Here is a 23185-nt window from a genome sequence, read left to right on the forward strand (position 1 = left end):
GTCACTTGTTACCTTTCAAGGAGACCTGCGAAGCCCGGGAAAGGCAAGCGGCACCAGGTCTGTGCCTGCGGAAAACAGCAATCCGAGCGGCGTGCGCTGCACTAGGAGACGCAAGGTTTCGCCGGCGCAGAGCAGGCTGCCAGGTGGAAGCGCGCGCCCTGCGCGTCCGCCGCCGTCCCCGGGCCGGCCAATCGGGAGGCGGGCGGGAGGGGGCGCGACCGGCCGGGGAGGGGCAGGGCCGGTCTCGCTGCTCCGAGGTCGGCTCGCCCCCGCGCGGGGCGGGCACCTCTGGTTTCCCGCGGCTATGGAGCGGCTGACCTTGCCTTCCGGCGGCGCCGCGGCCGTGGGCGAGTACCTGGAGTATCGGAGGTGAGGCTGCGGCTCGGCTGGGCCAGGAGAAGCCAGGCGGGCCGCGTCCCCCTTGCCGGAGGACTGCGGGGGCTGGGGGGCGGGGGGCGCGGACAGGGGCCCGGCGCCCGCCCCCTGGGGCTCCGGGAATCTGTTCCCAGGCGGCTGGGGGAGGCTGGGGGAGGCTTACTTATCTTGATTTAAGTTTCGTCTTTTTGTAATTAAATATTGTAATGACATGTAGTTCTAATAAGTCTCTTCCGAGGCTGTTTAAGAGGTCTCCCGCTTCGACCCCTTCCAAGACGGATTATTAACTCTTAAATTTATGTAGAGGTCCAACTGTTTTTTCTGAATGGCCATTGGAGAGTTACATCGTGAGTACTCGGGCCTTATAAGAAATAGCGGACGTCGTTTGCATGTTAGTTTAGTAGTAGGGTATGTCGTGAACTTCCAAACGTGCTCCCAACCCCGAGGTGCTGGTTTTAGGAGAAAGACAGACTGGGGTAGTTTCGGTGGTTCCGGAGAAACTCCTCTCACGGAAATGGAAACGTAGCTGCCCCTTTGGATTGAGGACGAGACTCGCTGCCCTGGGCCCTGACAAAGGCTGATGCACCTGCGGAAACGTGTTTTTTTTTTTTTTTTTTTCCGGTCTCCCAAGAAAGGTTTTTGGCAGTTGGGAGATTGGGTAATAGGAATTCCTGAAGAGGTTGTAGCAGGAGGATGTGGGGTTGAGGGCGCCAGGGGTGGCGGGGTCCGGGAGGAGGTGGGGGGGCCGGTTTGGCCGGGGGTGGGGTGGGGGAGAGGATAATGTGTGTACATACACGGGAAGTAAGGTAAATCACTGCTGCCTGGGAAATCCCAGCGGCCTTGAAAACCTGAGCGAGAGGGGTTGCTCGGCTTAAAGGTGGTCGCCCCAAAACACCCAGGGTTGTTAGGGCAAACGGTTTTCCTTAGCTGACCGTCACTCCTTCTGACTGTCTCGGTGGTGTAGTTTTGGGGAGCACCTAGAAATGGTTGGTAATTCTGAGCCAGACAAGTAAGAATGAGGAGCTTCATGGGTCAGGCCTCATCCCCGGGTCCGGTGGGTCCAGGTAAGGCCATGAGTCCCGTGCCCAGAACAGTTTCCACCCAGCGCTCACCAGGGCTGGGCCGGCTTCTTTAGGCTCCAGGTCTCCAGGGCTTTTCCCTGGGAGCAAGTTGCTGGGCCTTGGTGTTGATTGATAACTTAGATCTTTAGATGTTTAGATATGTGGATTGTGGGCCTCCAGCTATGGTCTCTTGCCTGGTCCAGAAATGTTAAGACTGGTGGAAAATTATTTTTGCAAATATAAATAACCTGGAATAGTTCACTATAAAAGTTAGAGCCTTGCTATTCAAAGTGTAGCAATCATGGACCAGCTGTGTAGGCAACACCTGGGAGCTTGTTAGAAATGCACACTCTCAGGCCCACTCCAGACCTATTAACCTAAATCTGCATCTGAACTAGATCCCTTGGGGATTCTGTAACTACTGTAAAGTTTGAGCTGTGCTGGTTTAGCAGTCAAATATAAATGATCTCTATCTTTAAAGACCTGCATTGATCTTTTTTTTCCCAGTACCTATTGATACGCTACATGGTAGCTATTATAATGTGAAATGATCCAAAACTTTTCTCAGAATAAAATGCCCCCCCTTTTTTTTTAACTATTGTGTATCTAAATTATTTAATTAAGGAAGAAGGTTGTGATGGTTTCATAGCTTCTGAATTGGTTTTATTTATCTACCTCAGCTAAAGGCTTGAAAGTATGGAAAAAGGTATGGATTGCACAAAAAATTAAGTAACAGTCTACAAACAACATCTTTTCATGGCTTTTAAGGGGCGATATTTTCAAGGAGAAATTTCTTCAGTTTTGAACAAATTCTTTTACTTGTGCTTCCTTTTTCTCCAGGGATGCCAATTCTTAATTTCTCCAGAAATTAAGCAATATTGGTGGCTTAATTTTTCCCATAAAACTTTGAAGTCAAAGTTTTGGAATTAAAGGATGATTACTCAATATAGATATGGCTTTGAGCTTGTGCAGATCCAAGGGTATTTGTGGGTTTAAACTCCTGGCCAGGGTTTGGGTTCGCATTACCCATGTCTTCTGCACTGATGTTTTTTGCACTGTTGTTTTTTCGGGGGAGTACTGTTTTTAAAGGAGGAAAATATTAGAATTTTTAGCAGTTTAGATTCTAGCTTTTAATGAAAAGAATGAGCATGTTTGCTTCAGAATCAAAGGAGAAACTGAGATTGAATTTGTGGTAATTGTCCAGTGGTAAACCTGGATCAATAAAGTCAGATGTCATGAGTTCATTGACTTTTATTTATTTTAGAATCCTCTTTTACTTGGGAAAGAAAAGCTTTATTCCTATTGTGTGTAATTTTGCTATTAACATAAGCCTAAAGTAAAAAATCAAATCTGAAGAAACATTTCTTTTGACTATACAAGTATAGTTTAATTTTAGAGTGTAGTATTTTTGACCTGGAAAATAAATATTCAAGGCTTAAGAGAAGTTTTTGTTGTAGAATTGTCGGTGAGGACGATGGAGGGAAACTTTTTACTCCTGAAGAGTATGAAGAATACAAAAAAAAAGGTATTACCTATGCGCTTACAGAACAGATTATTTGTGAGCTGGCGATCACCAACTGGAATGGATTGTAAGCTTGTGGGTCCAGAGACACTGTGTTTTTGTACACATAGGTAAGATATTGCTAAGTTTTCTGGTAATTAGAAAATATAAAACTGTATCAGAGTGTATCTTCCTTCTAAAAATAACATTACTTGTGATAATTGTGAAATATTTAAAAGTAGACTTTTATATAATACCCTAGAAATTGTCTAAAGTGGTTTTATTTTTTTGTTATAATTAAAAATTTCTCTTCTATCCTATTACAACTCTTTATGGAGTCCATCACCCTAAGCATCTCTTCTCTTGCATTTGGTGCCTGCCCCTGCAGCTTTGCCAGGGGTCGACTTCTCCCATGGCTGGATAAGTTAGTAAAGGGTGGGTCACCAGAATGCAAAATTGCTTTAAGAGTTGCTTGAGTTGACCCACACTGAACAGGTTAACAGTCTACAAATAGAAGCATTTCTCCTTAAATTTACTAATCTCCCTTTGTACTTTAAGAAACGTGTTGTGTTGGGCACCTGGGTGGCTCAGTTGGTTAGGCGACTGCCTTCGGCTTGGGTCATGGTCCTGGAGTCCAGGGATCAGGTCCTGCATCGGGCTCCCTGCTCAACGGGGAGTCTGCTTCTCCCTTTGACCTTCCCCCCCTCTCATGTTCTACCTCATTCTCTCTCTCAAATAAATAAATAAAATCTTAAAAAAAAAAAAAAGAAACGTGTTGTGTTGATACCTTTCTTTAAACAAACAAATACAAGCACACAGCTTATTACAAATGGTCTTTTTCCAAGTAAGGCATGTGGAGGGAAGAAGATGCAGGAGGCTCCAGTCACTGATGTGTATTGCCTGTACCTGAGGTTTGCATTTGGCTGTGTTTGTTGTGTTCTACTTTACATTTTACTGCTGTCACAGGTCACAGTTGTAAAGCTCAAAAGGACAAAGCTGCTTCTTGGAAAAATCATTGAATCTATTATGTGTTTTCAGGTAACAACTTTTTAACTTTCTGTTCCAAACAAAGCATGCAAGGAGAACCGCCCTGTTCTCATAGTTTCTGGGGCTCTCTCATGAGAGTCTCTTTGTATGGTTGCTATTTACATACAGACTTGCCATCTGCCAAAGGTTGTTAAGCAGTTGCTAGGATAAGTAATGTTGTATATAGATTGACTTGAAACTTATTTGGCAACCCCAACTAAAAACACTTTGGAGGAATGGAGGATGAGGGTTATGTTGAGATCTTTCGGAGTTCAAGAGGAGTTTGGTAAATTTGTGTTGGTTTTATCATTTATTCTTGTACAAATTTAGTGCCAGTCTCATACATGTATAATTATGTAGCATGGAATTAATTTTCAAAATGAACCCAACCCAACTTCCATGGAAAAGTTCTTCAGTACTGGTCACTCAGTGAGATCTCTGTCTAAACTATTATTTTTTCCCTATTATAAATATTATAATTATTATTAAGGTAAATGAAGATTATATAGAAAAATAGAAAACTCACCACCCAAAACTAGCTGCCATCAATACATTTTACTATATTCATGTATTTTTTCTTTACATAGTTCATTTGGTTGTAAATGATGTGTGCGTATAAATATTGAACAAGTTTTTAATGACGGAGTCACAGAAATATGTTTCCACATTGTTATGTGGTAATCACAAATAAGATTTTTTTTTAGGCTTTTATTTATTTATTTATTTGAGAGAGAGAGAGAGACAGAGACAGAAATAGCGAGAGAGAGCACAAGCTGGGAGGAGAGGGAGAAGCAGGCTCCCCGCGGAGCAGGGAGCCCGAAGTGGGGCTCGATCCCAGGACCCCGGGATCATGACCTGAGCCAAAGGCAGACACTCAGCTGACTGAGCCACCCAGGCGCCCCCACAAATAAGATTTTTAATACCTGCTCAATATTCTAGCTAGTCCAGTGGTGTTCACTGTGTGTTCCCCAGAGCTGTGAGGGAGTCTCAGTGGTACCACACGGAAGGGCAGGTTCGAGGAAGGACAGATTCTAATTCTGGCTCTTTCCCTTGCTTTAACCAATTCTGCTTTTACTGTTTTATATATTATAGTTCTGTAAGAGATTTTATTTGCAGGAGGGATTTCACTGCTAGAAATTTTAAAAACTGTTGTCTATTGATTTACTGATTCATTCCCTTATTAATATGTTGTGTATGTGTGTGTATTGCTATTGTAAGTACTGTTGCTGATACTGTCTTTATGCACACAACTCTTTTTATACACAGAATTATTTTCTTGAGGTATATTTTTGAAAAATGAACTCTGGGTTAAAGGATTTTTTTTTTACTATTAAATTTGATGATTTTATTTTTATCTTTATTGAAGTATAGTTGATATATAACGTTAGTTTAAGGTGTGTAACAGTGATTTGACAATTATATAAATTAGGAAATGCTATATGTGAAATTATATAAACCATGGAAGGTATGGATGGATCTTTTTCAGTTTCTTGAAACATTAAATGAGAAAGGTCATTCTATAACACTTTTTTTTTTTTAAGATTTTATTTATTTATTTGACAGAGAGAGACACAGCGAGAGCAGGAACACAAGCAGGGGGAGTGGGAGAGGGAGAAGCAGGCTTCCCGTGGAGCAGGGAGCCCAATGCGGGGCCCGATCCCAGGACCCTGGGATTATGACCTGAGCCGAAGGCAGACGCTTAACGACTGAGCCACCCAGGCGCCCCCTTCTATAACACTCTTGACAGCATTGTGAATTATGTATAGTTTAAAAAAAATGTTGGTTCTCTTTGCTAAGTGAAAAATGGTATCTCATTGCTATTTTAACTTGTACTACCTAGATTAATATTAAGAATAGTAAATTTAATATTATTTTATTGAGTATCACCTTAAGCGCAGGAAGTGAGTGGTCTATTTAAGAAAATTACAGTGTTGGGCACCTGGGTGGCTCAGTTGGTTAAGCGACTGCCTTCGGCTCAGGTCATGATCCTGGAGTCCCGGGATCGAGTCCCGCATCGGGCTCCCTGCTCAGCGGGGAGTCTGCTTCTCCCTCTGACCCTCCTCCCTCTCATGCTCTCTGTCTCTCATTCTCTCTCAAATAAATAAAATCTTTTAAAAAAATGGTTATAATTAAAAAAAAACACTAATTTTTTTTTTAAAGATTTATGTACTTTGAGAGAGCGAGAATGAGAGAGAGAGAGAGAGTACATGAGTGGGGGAGGGTCAGAGGGAGAAGCAGGCTCCTCGCTGAGCAGGGAGCCCGATGTGGGACTCGATCCCGGGACTCCGGGATCATGACCTGAGCCGAAGGCAGTCGCTTAACCAACTGAGCCACCCAGGTGCCCCGAAAATTACAGTGTTTTAACAGAGAGCTTTGGCTTTTAAAAATGTTGACAATTTATTTTGAAGTTAAAAGTTAAAAATTAAATTATATTGAAGTAAATTACATTCATGTATGTTTATTGAACTCATTTCAGTTTTAAATAGCAAACCTATGAAAATAAATTTCAGTAATGTACTTTGATAAAAATAATTTTTTTAAAGAAATTTTTCCACACTCTTAGGTTGTGCTTCCATATTAAAGAATCTTTAGTGGTAAGTATTTAAAGGGAATTATATTTCTTTGTATATTGCTGTGAAAATTCTTCTTAAATAACTAAAAAATCTAAAAGAGTGAAGGTTTTTTCCGACCAAAGCAATTTGTGACGGAGCGACAGAAAGAGTGTAAGGGAGTTTATTTTCGCCTTACTAACAAGAACAGGAAAATAAAAATAAAGAATACTCTGCGTTTAACAGAATAGAGATTGTAATTTCCAGCAATCCCTGCATTGTTTTTGTTTCTTTTATCTTATTTATTTTTTAGGTATAAACAACATAAAACTGACTTTGAAACGATTCCACAGCAACGCCCCATTAGTCTCCCTTGCCGAGTGAGCGGCTGCAGGTGCAGGGCATACCTTTACGTCCCTCTGAACGGCACCCAGCCCATTCGCTGCAGGTGCAAGCACTTTGCGGATCAGCACAGCGCTGCCCCCGGCTTTCTATGCAATGCCTGTGAGTTACACTGTTATAAACACACCGACAGAATGTTTGTCTTTCTGTATTGGATATTTAATGCGACTTTGTGCCAGTTTTATTCAGCTGCATAGTCAATATTAAACAACTCAGAAATGGACAACCACTCTAAAATGTTATTTTCGCGGAAAAACTCTGAGTTATTTGTATGTTTTGCACTCATAAGCCCTAATCTCATGTGACTCAAATAGGTTAAATGATAGTAATAGATTTTAAAGAATACCTAGACGTGATTCGATTTAAATTTTAGTTTATTTATTTTTAAATAGGCTCCATGCCCATCAGGGGGCTTGAACTCACAACCTTGAGATTTACAGTTGTATGCTCTACTAAGTGAGCCAGCCAGGTGACCCAGATTTAAATTTTTGAATGGGAATTTTATCAACTAAATTCTTTGATCTGATAAGTTGAAAAAAGTTTTTATAATTTGCTGGCAGATTATAATGTTATTGCCTAAAACATAGGCTGATGGGAAAAGCAAAAGGAATTGAAATATGTTATAAAACATTTTTAATGACAGTGGCAGGAATAAATGCATTTCACTGGCTAAGTATGGAAGTAGTTGGATAAAACTTATTATGTGCCTTTGTTCCCATACACATTTTTTAAGAAGTGTATGTAAAATTTTGTTAATGGTGTATTCTGGCCTCCACTTCAATATTGTTTTTTTTTTTTTTTTTAAGATTTTATTTATTTATTTGAGAGAGAGAGAGTGAGCACGAGAAGGGGGAGCGGGAGAGGGAGAAGCAGACTCCCCGCTGAGCAGGGAGCCCGATGCGGGACTCGATCCCGGGACTCCAGGATCATGACCTGAGCTGAAGGCAGTCGCCCAACCAACTGAGCCACCCAGGCGCCCAAATATATAACACTTTTATTAAGATGTAATTCCCATACCAAATAACTCATCCATTTCAGGGGTACAATTTAGTGGTTTTCTAATATACTCAGAATTATGCAACCATCACAACAGTCAATTTTAGAACATTTTCATCACCCCCAAAAGAAACTCCATATTTATTAGTAGTCATTCCTGATTCCTTCCTCTCCCCAGCCCTAGGCAACCAATAATTACTTCCTGTCTATATGGACTTGCCTATTCTAGACATTTCATATAAATGGAATCATAGAATACGTAGCCTTTTGTAACTGGCTGCTTTCACTTGCATAAAGTCTGTATGAGTCATTTGTGTTGTAACATGTATCGGTACTTCTTTGCTCTTTATTGTTAAATAGTATTTGTTCCATTGTGTCCTTTCTCTGTCCTGGGTTGGCTTTCCTATAAGGCTTTTATGGGGCCTTAATCCACAGGGAGGCCTCCACATGATCTCTTCACCTGGTCCTACCACTGGGCTGTCCACACCTGCTTTTAACTCCATATTTGAGGAGAGGGCCTACATTTCCTGGCTTTCCCGTGTTGGCGCAATTTCTTTTAGCCCTGGTTGGTTTTTCCGATGCTTTTCCCCCGCGCTACACACCTTATCTTACCTTACTCACTTCAGCATCTTACAGAAGAGCGGTGGCTGGGAGGGAGTTTGGGGGCTGGAGGCTAGAGTTTTAGAGGCCAGAGGACAGCCTATAAGGGATCCAGATCCAGGGGATTGTGGCCAAGCTGAGCATTTTTAGGGCAGACACTTTAGTACCTATATTTAAAGACCTTTAACTCCCTTTACATCTTGATTCAGGTTCCAAGTGTTCAGGATTCCATAGTTGCTTCACTTGTGCTTGTGGTCAGCCTGCGTATGCTCATGACACAGTGGTGGAAACTAAGCAAGAAAGACTGGCTCAGGGCAAGCCAGTGGGACAGGATGTTCCTTATGCGGCAATGGGAGGCTTAACAGGTTTCAGCTCACTGGCGGAAGGCTACGTGCGGTTAGATGACAGTGGGCTTGGTAAGTGACGACCGATGAAACGTGAGCTTGTCGTGGTGTTTTATGTGTGCTGACAATAGCGAAGCCCTATATTTGTTTCACACTTTATATTCTTCAGTTTTTTTTCCAGAAAACATTCTCTCATTGGATTTTTACTTTTTTTATAAAGGTTTTATTGCCACGATACAATACATGGTCCTTGTAGAAAACAAGAAAAAAGATCACTCCTACCGCAATACTTGTACCCAAATCCCAACCCACAACCCTGTTGTTTGTGATAGCTGAATATTTCTTTTATTTGATATGTTGCACTTTACCTGTTTGCCTACTGTATGTAATTTTTTGCTCTGATAGCCATCTCATTTTGGAAACAGGCTTATGTCTGTGTGTGCATATGCCTGTGCGTGTGTCTACATGTTATCACGTTTATAAGAATGTATGCACGCACTGCTTGTACACATGAAAGTTTTAAGTAATATAGGGAAAAGTTCAGTTGGATATATCTTGAACTATTGAAGGTAGCTGGATTCTTTTTTTTTTTTTTTTGGATTCTTCTGAAGTTGAATAGGATTGGGGAGAAGAATACGGTTCCTATCTACTTTTTTTTTTTTTTTAAAGATTTTATTTATTTATTTGAGAGAGAGAGAAAGCACATGAGAGGGGGGAGGGTCAGAGGGAGAAGCAGACTCCCTGCCGAACAGGGAGCCCGATGCGGGACTCGATCCCTGGACTCCAGGATCATGACCTGAGCCGAAGGCAGTCGCTTAACCAACTGAGCCACCCAGGCGCCCGGTTCCTATCTACTTTAAATACGTCTGTGTGTATGCACTTGTTTGTATTCAATTTTTTTCAGTACAAAAATTACATAAATATAAATGAATATTTTCTTGTAAAAGATTCAAACAATAGAAATGAAGTATTGTAAGGCCCCCTTGAACACATTTCTCTTTACCCCAGATTCTTTCCCAGAGGGTAATTTGCTGTAATCAATTAATCATTTATTTTCCTTTTTAGCTTATATTTTTATAGTTGTTAACTTGGAAAAGATTTGAAGGCCTGTCATATCAGAACATGCAAATCTATTTAATTCTTTTAAACCCCTGCATAATATTCCACGCTGTCAATTTATCAGGTTTTCTAAGCTATACTGTCAGTTTTTCTAAACCTTGTTCATGGCATTTAGATTGTTTCCATTTTTTTCTTTTTTGCCTTTACAACTAGTCCTGCCAAAACCATCCTTGAACTTGCTTCCTTGTATGCTACATAAATCTGACCCTAAGGTAGATACAGAGAAGTAGAATTGTTGGGTTGAAGTGTGTGAAATTTTGTTAATACATCTGTCAAATTGCCTTCCAAAAATGCTGTACTTGTTTATACTTCCTCTAGATTTTTTAGCTTCCCTATTTCTCACATTTATGCTGATCATTGATACTGTCAAACCCAATTTTTTGTCAGTCTGATATGTGAAAATATTACTGTTTCAATCTGATTTTGATTTCCCTGGTTATTAGTGAGATGAGAGTCTTCTGGTATTTATTGGCCGTTTTACTTTCTGTGACTTGTCTGTTATATACTTTGCTCACTTTTATGTTTTTATCTTTTCTCATTTATTTATAGGCGGTCTTATATATTCTGTATACTAATCTTGTCATTTCTTTTTTTTAAATATTTTATTTATTTATTTAACAGAGATAGAGAGCACAAGTAGGCAGAGCGGCAGGCAGAGAGAGAGGGAGAAGCAGGCTCTCCGCTGAGCAGGGAGCCCGATGCGGGGCTCGATCCCAGGACCCTGGGATCATGACCTGAGCCGAAGGCAGACGCTCAACCGACTGAGCCACCCAGGCGCCCCTCTTTTGTCATTTCTTTTGCAGATATTTTCTTCTATTCTGTCCTTGTTTTTTATTTTTTATACAGTTTTTAAATTTTGGAGGCAATTTTATAATTATGTTCACATTCATTTCACTTTAATACTTAATTTTTTTGTTTTTATGTTTAGCTTTTTCATGAATTTGGAATACATTTTTGTGAAAGTGTGGGGTATATATAACTTCAGTTTTTGCCCAAATTGATAGCTAATTATCCAAACACCATTCTTTCCCAAATAATTTGAAACTTTACCTTTCTCATATTCTGTCATACTCACTATTTTGTGGCATTGGCCTATTTGTCTATCTTATGCCAATATTATTTTTAATTATTATTTTTCATAGTGTGTTTTGATAAACACAGGTAAATGCCTCCTGTTTGCGGTTTTTTTTTCCCCCAAGATTCCCTTGGTGTATCTGTGTATTTCCTCTTCTAGGTAATTTTACGACTAGCTTGTTAAATTTCGTAAATAAATCATTTTTCAATTTTCATGGGTGCATGATTGTATTAAGCTCATGGAACAGTTACAGAAAATCCAGTTCCCAATGGCAAAAAATAATGATAATAATGATGTTGTTGATGACAATTGCAACTTTGACTTCCGCGAGTCTTTCCAGCCTCTTTACATCTATTAACTCATTTAGTCCTCACAATAACTGAGTTAGGTGCTATTATTACTCCTATTTTACAGATAAGGAAACTCAGCACAGAGAAGTACAACATTTTGTTCTTTATTATTCAGCTAGTAAATGGTAGGGTTGGGTTCAAACCAGAAATTGTTCTGGGCTAATTGGTCTGCCTCATTGTTGTCTATTTCTGTGCACCTACCATGCTGTTTTCAATACTAAACTTTATAATAAATTAATATTTATAAGTTCATTGCATTACTTAAGAATTTTCCTTATTCGGGCGCCTGGGTGGCTCAGTTGGTTAAGCGACTGCCTTCGGCTCAGGTCGTGATCCTGGAGTCCCGGGATCGAGTTCCGCATCGGGCTCCCTGCTCGGCAGGGAGTCTGCTTCTCCCTCTGACCCTCCCCCCTCTCATGCTCTCTCTCTATCTCATTCTCTCTCTCAAATAAATAAATAAAATCTTAAAAAAAAAATTTTCCTTATTCTTACTAATTTTTTCAGAACTTTGGCATTATTTTTTGACAACATTCTATTATTACAAAACATTCTATTTTTACAAGAACTTCTATTATTTAGTTGATATCATGTTGAATGTATAGATTAATGTAGGAAGAATTGATATTTTAAAATGTTGAGTCTCTGCATTTGTCTTCGGTGTAGCTGAGTGGAATTCTGAAGTTATCTTCATGGAAGTCCTCAGTCTATTTCTTAATTTTCTTAATTTTATTTGTGGGTATTTCATTTTTTTATAGCTATGATACGTAGGGTTTTTCCTTCCTTTATATTTTCTAGCTGATTATTATTTGTTTATAAAAAAACCTAATGTTTTATGCTGTTTTTGTTACTAGTCCTTTATTTCTTAATCTTAGAGTTTAAAATAAATGTTTGGTTGATGTTGTAAATCACGGTATTTTTGCCTTTTCCAGTATTTCTGGCTCTTATGCTTGACTAATTACCAGGGCTCGTACTTGCAGAACAGTGCTAAGTAATAGTGGGGATAGCTCGCATCTTTGCCTTTTTGTGCCTTCTAGTATTTTATCACTTAGGCATCTTTATAACAAAGAGAGAAAACCTCCCGCTTTTGGCCCCTGAAGGAAGGTGGGGTGAGGGAAAGTGAGAGTGAGGAGAGGAAACAAGATGTCTTTGTCTTGATTTCTGCTGTAGGGGAGCCTGGGCCAGAGGGACATCTGTTCTATCAGCCATATAGAGTCCTGGACAGAGGTGACAACTTGCTGTTTTGGTTCCTTTATGATGCAGAAGGAGTCCATAATGCTCAGCTCCTAGTGGGTGGGTGGTTGGAAGGCAGCTGAGCCGTTAGGCAGTGGACCTGCCATGACTTTTGTCATAGCAAGGGGATCCCGAGCAGAGCTAGAGGTGGGTCCTCTGAGCTCTGGGGGATTCGTAGAGGAAGTGGCAGGCATCAAGGGGTCCATACTTGCAGTGAGAACAAGTGTGAGGCCCTACCAAGCTGCGAGACTAAATCACCACTTAGCAGCCTTGAGCGTTTGAGATCAGCAGTGCATGCAGCAACCAGAGGATAGCACAAGGACCTCGGTGGCCCCGAGCGCCTTCTCTTATATTCCGTCCAGCCACACCAGAGAGGAGCTGGGGAAGGAGGGGGCAGGAAACTGAAAGAATGAGCAATTGTCCCACACTGTTTAGGTTATAAGGAAGGACTCATTTCCTTCCCTCTATCCGCTCTATGGGAGAGGGATGTAGGGGAGGTGGTGGTTTGTGAAGAAGATAGAGCACTTATAAATTTTCTCCATAGCTTTCTTCTTTTTGGTCTAAAAGTCAATGTATTTAGCAATTGGTCTTTGTAATTTTGTGGTGTGGGGTTGTGGATATTTCCTCATTTCATTGAGTTTTTCTTTATTTTTCAGACTTTGTTTTGAGATGATTTCCCAGTGAGGAACAGAGTAAAAAATACAGTTATTCTGCCCTCTTCAACTATAGGTTCTTTGTCATGAATGTCTTGCTTTTGATAATATTTTTGTGACTATATTAAGGTTTTGTACCTCTTTGCCATAGTTACATTCATGCATAACTTTTTTTTCTGTGAAAAATATCTCTGAGAAATACAAACATACTTTTACCTAATTCCCTTTACTTTATATGGCAGATAAAATCTAAATAAAAATTTCTTTTTTATAGAAAGGTTTTTTCTAATTATTCTTCTGAGGTTCTAATTTATTTTGCATTGAAGTAGCTTTTTTGTATCCCAACAAATGGAGATTTAATTTTCATTCTTCATATATTTTGTTCTTAGGTGCACCTTCAATTGAATTTTTAGACTCTCCAGTTACAGCCATGGACCACCCATTTCTAAAAGCATTTCAAGCATCATCTAGTTCTTCTCCAGAAACACTGACAGATGGTAATGAAATTAAACTGACAAATATTTTTGGATGTAGTAAATAAGAATGTAGATTGTTCATTTTCTAGATCTTTTTTTCCTCAGTATTACCACAATTTGGTTATCATTTTATTTTTATATTGGCCTTGGACTGAGAAAAAGCAAGAAGCTTTTTTTTTGAAAATTGCTAAATCTGAGAATTATGAGGTTCTAATAATACAATAATTTGAAGTTTTAAAACCTTACACGTTATTACTTTGATGTCTGAATAAGAGAGTCATCTAGTGGCTCTCCCAAAAGCAGGATGTAATCCGGTGATAAGTTTAGGTTAGAAAGGTTTTGTCATTTATAAATTATACATATACATGTAAATTGTACATATGCATTACACATATATATGAATTTTATTCATTTTTAAGCACTAGTATTCTATTTCCTTTATTAAAATAAGAAAAAAACATTGAAGAAGTAATTTTTATGGTGCATTAGGTATTTAATATTTACAAATACTTTTAAATGAGGATTTTCTTTTTATTAGTATTTTCATGCAACCTTTTCATGTACCCTGACTTTATCCACAAGGGACTTTAGGGCTGCTTACACAAACACCCAACAAAGTAATGTTAAAATATAGATAGGAGAAATCAAAACCAAGAAAAAGGACACAGTTGTGTCAACTTTCAAGGTTGATGTAATTGCTGCTGATGAGGTCTGAGGCAGACATGGTCCGTCAGAACTTTTTTTCAGAAGACAGGCACACTTGTCTGCCCTGCGGTCCTGAGAAACCGGTTACCCAGGCCTTCTTGGTGTGGGGCGGGGGCGGGATAGAGACGGTTCCCCATCCCAAGGCTCAGTGTGTAGATCTTTCAAGATGGTGAAGATGAAGTCCGAGGCTTCTTCCGCCTATTTCTGTCCGGCCAGACGTTTGCTCTCTCTGGTCACTGTCCTGGCGCTGGGCTATTTCTTGTGGGTTGTCTTCTGGCCTCAGAGTATCCCTTATCAGAGCCTGGGGCCCCTGGGCCTCTTCACTCAGGACTTGGTGGACCATATCACACCCTCCTACACAGTGGCCACTGGCTTGCCTGGCTGATTCACGTGGGAGAATCCTTGTAACCATGGTTTTGTGTAAGTCTAAAGGCATCATGGATGGTCAGGCTCAACTACTGTGGTTCCTACAAGCTTTTTTCTTTGGGATAGTATCTCTCTCCATCTTGATTGCTTATAGACCAAAACGCCAAAGACGCACTTAAAGAAGATATCCAAAAGCTTTCTGTATGTTTTTGACATTCAACTTCACTGTTTTGGGGGCAGGGGAGGGGGCTGCTGGGGGCTGCTGAGTTTACTTGATCTTTCTAATTTCAGAAAGTGAAGACCCTCTAGTTATTCATTATCTTTTCATACGCCCTGGTTGAGCTTGACTAGATAATAGGGAAAGATTTAAGCTTCCCAATTCTGCAGACTCACCTGTTTGGCCGAGGGCTTCCAGCTACCTTCCTTTTTCTTTTTAGGATTTTATTTATTTATTTGACAGAGACACAGCGAGAGAGGGAACACAAGCAGGGGGAGTGGGAGAGGGAGAAGCAGGCTTCCCGTGGAGCAGGGAGCCCAATGCGGGGCTCGATCCCAGGACCCAGTGATCATGACCTGAGCCAAAGGCAGACGCTTAATGACTGAGCTACCCAGGCACCCCTTCCACCTACCTTCTTGAGGTAGTGTTGGTGCTCTTTCTATCATCTGGATTAAACCGTGTACTAAAACTGCTTGTTGGTGTAACTTTGCTCCCACCTTTTGACTAAAACACCATACCCTTACCACCCCATCTTAGCTCTCCTTTCCCCAAATTTTTTCCACCTTTCTGAACCAAGACGGAATGACACTCCCAGGACACATCAATTCCACACACATTAGGCACCTGTGAGGCAGGATCTTATCCTCTCAGACTTCCATTTCTCACACACCAAGAAAGATAAGGAAGATAAGCAAGTGCCTGGACTGGGCCAGGCTAAGCAGTAACCTAGAGGCACAGAGGACATGCTGAGTACCAAGAGGAGAGGATCGAGAATGCCTTCCCTGATCGTGCCAGCCAGAAAGCCATCCTTCCCTCCAAGTGGCCCCAAGGACACAGCACTCCATGGTGTGCAGGGGTCTGATGGCCACTGCTAGATGGCTCCTTCCGGTCAAGATCACATCTTAGACAGCTTGATTTTTTTTCAGCACTGTCCCTTTGCCTTGTACACAGGTGTTCTATCAGTGTTTTCTGAACCATGGACAGAAACTCTGAATTAACTTTCCACTGTTCAGTATCATTCCACTTGTTCTATGAAAACTGCAGAACCCACTCAGTGTATTCTCTTCTCAAAGAAAAGCACAGGGCCACCCTTGACTGGTGGTGCCCCCTTTCTGTGGGTCCCCTGGAGGAAACCTGTATCTTTTTGACACTTGCCAATTCTTAGTCACTTTCTCCAGACTCTGTATCCTCTCCCTCCAGGTCCAGCTTACTCAAACACAGACATTCCTGAGCTAGAGATTCTAACTGGAAGCTACTTACTACCTGTCCCATTCACCTGGTTAGACCTTTTTACTGCTGACTGATCAGGGCAGGAGGGTCACTGACTCTGTCCCCTGACCTTGGCAGAATGACTCTCTCACCTAGGAACCATTAGGGTTCCTTTGGAAGATCATGTGCCTGTTCTCTAGGAACTAGACCTTATTTTCCTTCTTAATGCAGTAGGGCATGTTCTCTGTTTTAAGCAAACATCTAGGAGCGATAACTCCTCCCCCCAGAAAGAGGCCCTAAGTAAAAGTACAACCCTGAAACATTATGGACTATGAATTCTTTCTGGTGGAGATCACTTTCTACAACTAAATTTCAGTTTTTCCTGTTTCTCTTGTGATGAAGGGGTTGCCTTTTAGTAAGGGAAAAGATTTTTTTTTTTAAAAGATTTTATTTATTTATTTGAGAGAGAGAATGAGATAGAGAGCATGAGAGGGGGGGAGGGTCAGAGAGAGAGGCAGACTCCCTGCTGAGCAGGGAGCCCGACGTGGGACTCGATCCCGGGACTCCAGGATCATGACCTGAGCTGAAGGCAGTCGCTTAACCAACTGAGCCACCCAGGCGCCCAAGGGGAAAGATTTTTAGTCATAGAGTTAAACATCATGGAAATCCAACCCAAATTTTTTAAAAGCATGGTCCTCTCGAAGAGAAGTAGCAATGACAGTAATATTAACAGTGACTGTAACAATATGGCAGATTATTGAATGAAATGAATTAACTTGAATAAATGCTGTGATTTTCTATGTAAAATCTTCTCTATTTTAAAAAAACCTTTTTTTCAGCAAATGCAGCATATGGTTGCTTATTTCTGATAGTCACTTTGATAAAAATGGTAAAATACCACTTTACCAGATAAATGGTAATATACCATTAAAATGCAACTCAACGAAGGTGATTCTATAAGCAGCTTAGCTCAAATGATCCAACATGATTCAGGGAAAAGACCCAGAGTTTTGAGATGAATAGATAGCACATATTCTAAGCATTTTTTTTGTATTTTTCTCAACAAGGCTTTTGTTAGATAGTTGACGGAGTGTGGTTATACTCTGTGGTGATTGTCTGGAGTGATATGATTTTTGTGTTGCTGGTTGAGGGTGAATTTATATGCTTTAAAAACCAGAACATGTGTTCAAGTTGATACTCTGTTTTGGATATGAAGGGACCCAACCAACACATTCACCTGAAATGAAGGTGAACTTTTCCATGGAACCGAGCTCTTAGTGCACCTACAAAGAAAACTTGATTTTCTTTCCTGAAGCAATTTTAAATTCCGTTCACAACTTAAACTAGTTGCTTGTTTTAGTTTTTAAAAAGTGAATACCATGGAAAATGACTAAAGTTAGTTTTGAAAAATTTCAAAGCAGGTAGTATCTTGGTTGCTTATACAAACTGCCATAGTCCAGTCAGGTGCTCTAAGAAAATACCATAGACTGAGTAGCTTATACACAACTGAAATTTATTTCTCACAGTTCCGGAGGCTGGAAGTCCGAGATCAGGGCGCCACCATGGTTGTATTCTGGTGAAGGCCCTCTTCCTGATCCACAGCTGGCCCCTTCTCATGATGTCCTCATATAGTGGAAGAGTTGAGGGATCTCTGTGGCGTCCCTTTTATAAGAGCACTAGTCCCATTAATGAGGACTCCACCCTTATAACTTAAGCACCTCCCAAGACCTCACCTCCTAACACCATCACATTGGGCATTGGGATTTCAACATATGAATTTGAGGGGAACACATTCAGACCATGGCACAAATCTTCTGTAATTACTTTTGTGCATTATCTGTTATGGTGTTATGTGAATTTCTAGTTTTGTTATAAAATTTAAAATATAGTTGAACAAAGCTAAGTGGGCTCTTGTGTGAAATAGCGATATGTTGTTATTTAATATGCACCAGTTGCACATTAGGAGAATGTTTGCCAATAAAAGTTACTTTGTCTTGCAATGCTCTGCTTTCTAAAGAATTAGGTAGGGGCGCCTGGGTGGCTCAGCTGGTTAAGCGTCCGACTCTTGATTTTGGCTCAGGTCATGATCTCAGGGTCTTGGGATCAAGGCCCATGTCAGGCTCCGGGCTCAGAGGAGAGTCTGCTTGAGATTCTCTCTCTCCCTGTCCCTTTTCCCCTCCCCCCAAGGGAATTAGGTAGTAGGATCAATTACCATTTAGACCGTTCTGGTTTGAAAAATAAATCACTGGTAAGAGGAAAGTTATCTTTCTGTTTTTTTTTTTTTTTTTCAATTTCAGCAGAATTTGTAATTCCATAAATATATTACTTAGAATTTTTTTTTTTCCTTATTAGTAGGTACAAGCAGTCAAGTTTCTTCCTTAAAGAGACCTGAAGAGGATGATATGGCTTTCTTTGAAAGACGATACCAAGAAAGGGTAAGTCTATGGTGAAATCTGCTTATATTAAGCATTTAACTTGTGACAAAGACACAGTAGAATTACATATTGATTGTGGATCATCATTAAAAATAATTTATAAGGGTGCCTCAGTCGTTAAGCATCTGCCTTCGGCTCAGGTCATGATCCCAGGGTCCTGGGATCGAGCCCTGCATAGGGGTTCCTTGCTGCGCGGGAAGCCTGCTTCTCCCTCTCCCACTCCCCCTGCTTGTGTTCCCTCTCTCGCTGTCTCGCTCTCTGTCAAATAAATAAATAAAATCTTAAAAAAAAATAATTTCTAAAGTCTTTACTTGTAGCTGGTGTTAGGCCTTGAGACTTACAATGATTCAGAGAGAAATAGGATGAATGAATAATATGATATATAATATACTAGTTAATTTATGATGATCATAAGGATTGACTAAATATATAGATAAAATTATCAACAATAAACACCAGCTATCAGATTTGTAAATTATATGTACGTTGAATTCTTTTTTTTTTTAAGATTTATTTATTTATTTTAGAGAGAGAGCATGCATGCACAAGTGGGGGGAGGGGCAGAGGGACAGAGAGAGAATCAGAGGCCCCGCTGAGTGAGGGGTCTGACGTGGGGCTAGATCTCACACCTTGAGATCATGACCACAGCTGAAATCAACTCTTGTTGGACACTCAATTGACTGAGCCACCCAGGTGCCCCTGTATCTTGAATTCTTAATATGTAATATTTCTTCTTCTCAGTGCATTCAAGGTATATCTAGACTCAAGTTAAATTACCCATTAGCCTTTAAGAAACTGAACACTAGGGCGCCTGGGTGGCTCAGTTGGTTAAGCCACTGCCTTCGGCTCAGGTCATGATCCTGGAGTCCCGGGATCGAGTCCCGCATCGGGCTCCCTGCTCAGCGGGGAGTCTGCTTCTCCCTCTGACCCTCCCCCTTCTCATGCTCTCTCTCTCTCTCTCATTCTCTCTCTCAAATAAATAAATAAAATCTTTAAAAAAAAAAAAAAAAAAAAAAAAGAAACTGAACACTAAATATAAATGTATTTAAGCAATTCCCAGGGTTCAACAACTGTAGTATTGATGTGTTCCCAGCTTTCAGTAGTGATAATTTGCATCATTCTCTACCACACTATAAACTCCTTAGGGATAAACAGTATTTTATTCTTCTTTATATTTTCCCCAGAACAACTACAGTGCCTTGTACGTAATAAGTTTTCAATAAATATTCATGGAGAATTGAAAAAAGAAACACGTATTAATTGATATTCACTTTCATACATGTCATATGGTTAGACATTTGATATGTTTCATGGCAGTGTTCATATTTGAGAGTTTTGTTTTTGTTTGTTGCCAGATGAAAGTATGTTGGTTTGATGAGGTATGGGGGATGGTATCCAGCCATATGGTACATTCCTCAAAGTGCTTTCCTTAGGATTATTTTATAGTTGCTCTGTGGGTGTGTATTATCTCTCCAACTGGGTAATCAGTGCCATGAAAGTAAAGACACTCTTGTCACTTTTTGTTGTAGCTTGTTGAGTAGCCGAAGGTGTGGAGAAAGGAGACCATTAAGTAAATTCACCTTCCAAGAGGAAGAGAAGGGAGTAGGGGACAGAGAGATCAGCTTGGTTTCCCTGATGAGGAATTTTGAAGTAGAGGGGGAGAGTCCTGGATATGATTTAAGGCAGAGCTAGAAATAGAACTTTTTGCAGTGATGAAAATGTTCTATACCTGTGTTGCAGATATTCATCATGTGTGGCTGGATAAGTCTAAATTTAAATAAATTAAAACTTAAAATTATTTTCCTCAGTCACACCAGCCACATTTCAGGTGCTCAGTAGGCCACATGTGGCTGGTGGCTACCGTACTGGAGAGCTCTCATCTAAGAGAAAGAGGAGATAGTAGGATCTCAGGGAGGGAGATGAAATGGCCAGGGTGAGGAAAGAGAATGCTCTTTTTATAGCATCATTAAGGCTAGACTTTTAATCACATCAGTCTCCATTCTTGGAATACACGAGTTCACAGCTGAATTAGTTTCTCCTTCTTAGGCTGATGAGGGACAGGGTACTAGAACTCCTTCCTTCCCTCCTCCAGAAGCCTGGGTCGTGCTGACTGCCTTGAAAACATGCCAGTGGTATTTGCTTGTGGGAAGATAATGGGGGGAGGGATTGTTTTAGAGGATATACGTGGCCAATCCAGACTGCTTATTTTATTTTATTTTATTTTTTATTTTTTATTTTTTTTCCAGACTGCTTATTTTAAATAGACCTAGAATTTATGGGTTTACAAGATGTCATTTATAACTCTCCAGCCTGTGTGATTTATGGATTTATGAGACACAGCTTATAAACTTTCCAGCCTGTGTGATTAATGGCATACAAAAACTAAGAAGCTCAAACCTAAACAATTTCCTCTAAGCAGACATGTACTATATGTGTTGTTAGTACTTGAATTTTACTCCAGAAAAAACAAGATATGCACCGTTGAGGGAAAAGGGATGATTAGGAACCTGAATCTGATGATGGGTCACGGCCCCTTTAGAAGGCAGTGCGATGTCTGTATCTCGTTTTGCTTGCATCCTGGTGGAATGGTAACATTTAGTGTGGGGAAAAATCTACCATAAGTGTGAGTTGGCTTTGATGATTGAAGCCTTTGTGGTAACATAGTTTACTAATTACTTTTAGGTATTACTAAAGAGTTGCTTCATTGCTTCTTTTATATATTAGGTCAAGTTATTTTCTTCCATTGTGAATGACCCTTGTTCTCTTATCTCTAAGAAAGGACAATTTTATTAAGGAAACAATTATCAAATGTGAAGTAGGTGCAAGGTGCTATTGCTGTTAGTGCCAGGAAATTGAAAAAGAAACAAAGGAGCAGGAGGAGGTATCTTTGCTCTTCACACACTAGATTAGATGCATGTATTGCTAAGTACTATTTCAAGTGAGGAAGCCCTGCTTTAGCTTGGTTTGGTTGTGTAGCATCTTGTCTCTCTCTCTCTCTCTTTTTTTTTTAGATTTTATTTATTTATTTGACAGAGAGAGGGAACACAAGCACTGGGGAGTGTGAGAGGGAGAAGCAGGCTTCCCACTGAGCAGGGACCCCGATGCGGGGCTCGATCCCAGGACCCTGGGATCATGACCTGAGCCGAAGCCAGACACTTAACGACTGAGCCACCCGGGTGCCCCTAGCATCTTGTCCCTTTTTTGATGTTACTATAAATCTAACACTTGGCCCTAAATGAGAGAGGAAAAGGGACTAGCATTTGTTGATTGCTTATTAAGTACCTGGATTATATATATGATCTCATTTATACTTTTAGAACAATCCTGAGAAGTACCTATTACTGTGGCCTTTTTTTTTTCCAAATGAGAAAACTGTTGGTGAGTCCAAAGCCTATAATCTTTGCCTTAGTATAGGGTATTCCTTTGGGGGTCCTTCAGATGACCTTTTGACTAATATAGTATAAAAGAGTGATATGAATGTAGGGTTTTTGAATGAGGGTCCCAACCAACTCAGAGAGGAGAGAGAGGGGGAAAAATGGGGATGAGAGGGAGGTGAGATATATACATTTTATTATTGGGAAGTTATTATTTACAATTTGAGGAGATTGCATAGACTGGTTTTACTAGGTCCCCTCTGGTTTCTTGATATTATTCCTATCACCTTAGAAGGTAGGAGGCCCTCCACCTACCATGCCCCATACTTTCTGTCCCTTTCTCTTACAGGGATAAGGCAGTGGGTGCTGCCTCTGGGAATTGTAAGAGGCAAGTGGGCTTTGTGTTCTCTGCGGTCTTTTTTCCCATAGAAAGGATTTCAATGTTTCTAAAGGTCAGAAGGCCACTACTTAGGGTATGTAAGCTGCTTCTTTGCTTCAGTTACACTGGAGGGCAACCTTCAGGGAAGTAACTGTGGAAATGTAAAAACCAGAATTATAGGAAACTATCCTTAAAGCAATCCATGTTCCAGAGATTATCCAGCTGCATTAGGTGTGTTCTTTAGGGAATGTGCATAGACTGGATTAAGGTTAGATATTTAGGCTTTCATAAAACAATTTTTTTAGTGGCATTTAAGTTAACTTATTAATTTTCTCCAAAACAATATTCCCTATATGTTATTTTTATTAAAATGTTTCTGCAAAGTTGAAATCATACCATATTTAAAAAATGCAATTAGGTCCCTTCGACTATTAGATTTTGCTTTAGATTTTGGAAGCTTAATCACTGCTAAATAAGTGTATGAAATGGCTGTGATGAATGAGACATGAATCAAATAAGGTGTGTACAACCTTTTTTTCTTTAGAATGTTTTACAAATTATTTTATCAACAAATATTTTAATTTTACAGATAAAAATGGAAAAGGTCACTAAGCAGAAAGGAAAAGCATCATTGCCATCAAGTACAAAACCTTCATGAAGACTATTGGGAAAATTAAAACCATCATCCAAATAGGTCTTGTTTGTGTTTATTTAAATATAATGCAGTTTATTTTCTCTCAAAT

General features: G+C 40.2%; 1 protein-coding gene across 1 annotated transcript; it reads left to right on the plus strand.

The window, feature by feature from the left end:
- The first annotated feature begins 263 nt into the window (after nucleotides 1–263).
- Nucleotides 264–23162, plus strand: FAM221A (family with sequence similarity 221 member A). The gene is given in 8 exon segments (XM_021689740.1): nucleotides 264–369; nucleotides 2894–2951; nucleotides 2953–3068; nucleotides 6826–7016; nucleotides 8720–8926; nucleotides 13671–13778; nucleotides 18607–18689; nucleotides 23032–23162. Coding segments are annotated over 8 exon segments (897 nt in total). The 5' UTR covers nucleotides 264–304; the 3' UTR covers nucleotides 23101–23162.
- The last annotated feature ends 23 nt before the right edge of the window (nucleotides 23163–23185 follow it).

The sequence above is a fragment of the Neomonachus schauinslandi genome, chromosome 12 (assembly GCF_002201575.2).
Source record: "Neomonachus schauinslandi chromosome 12, ASM220157v2, whole genome shotgun sequence".
Lineage (NCBI taxonomy): Eukaryota > Metazoa > Chordata > Mammalia > Carnivora > Phocidae > Neomonachus > Neomonachus schauinslandi.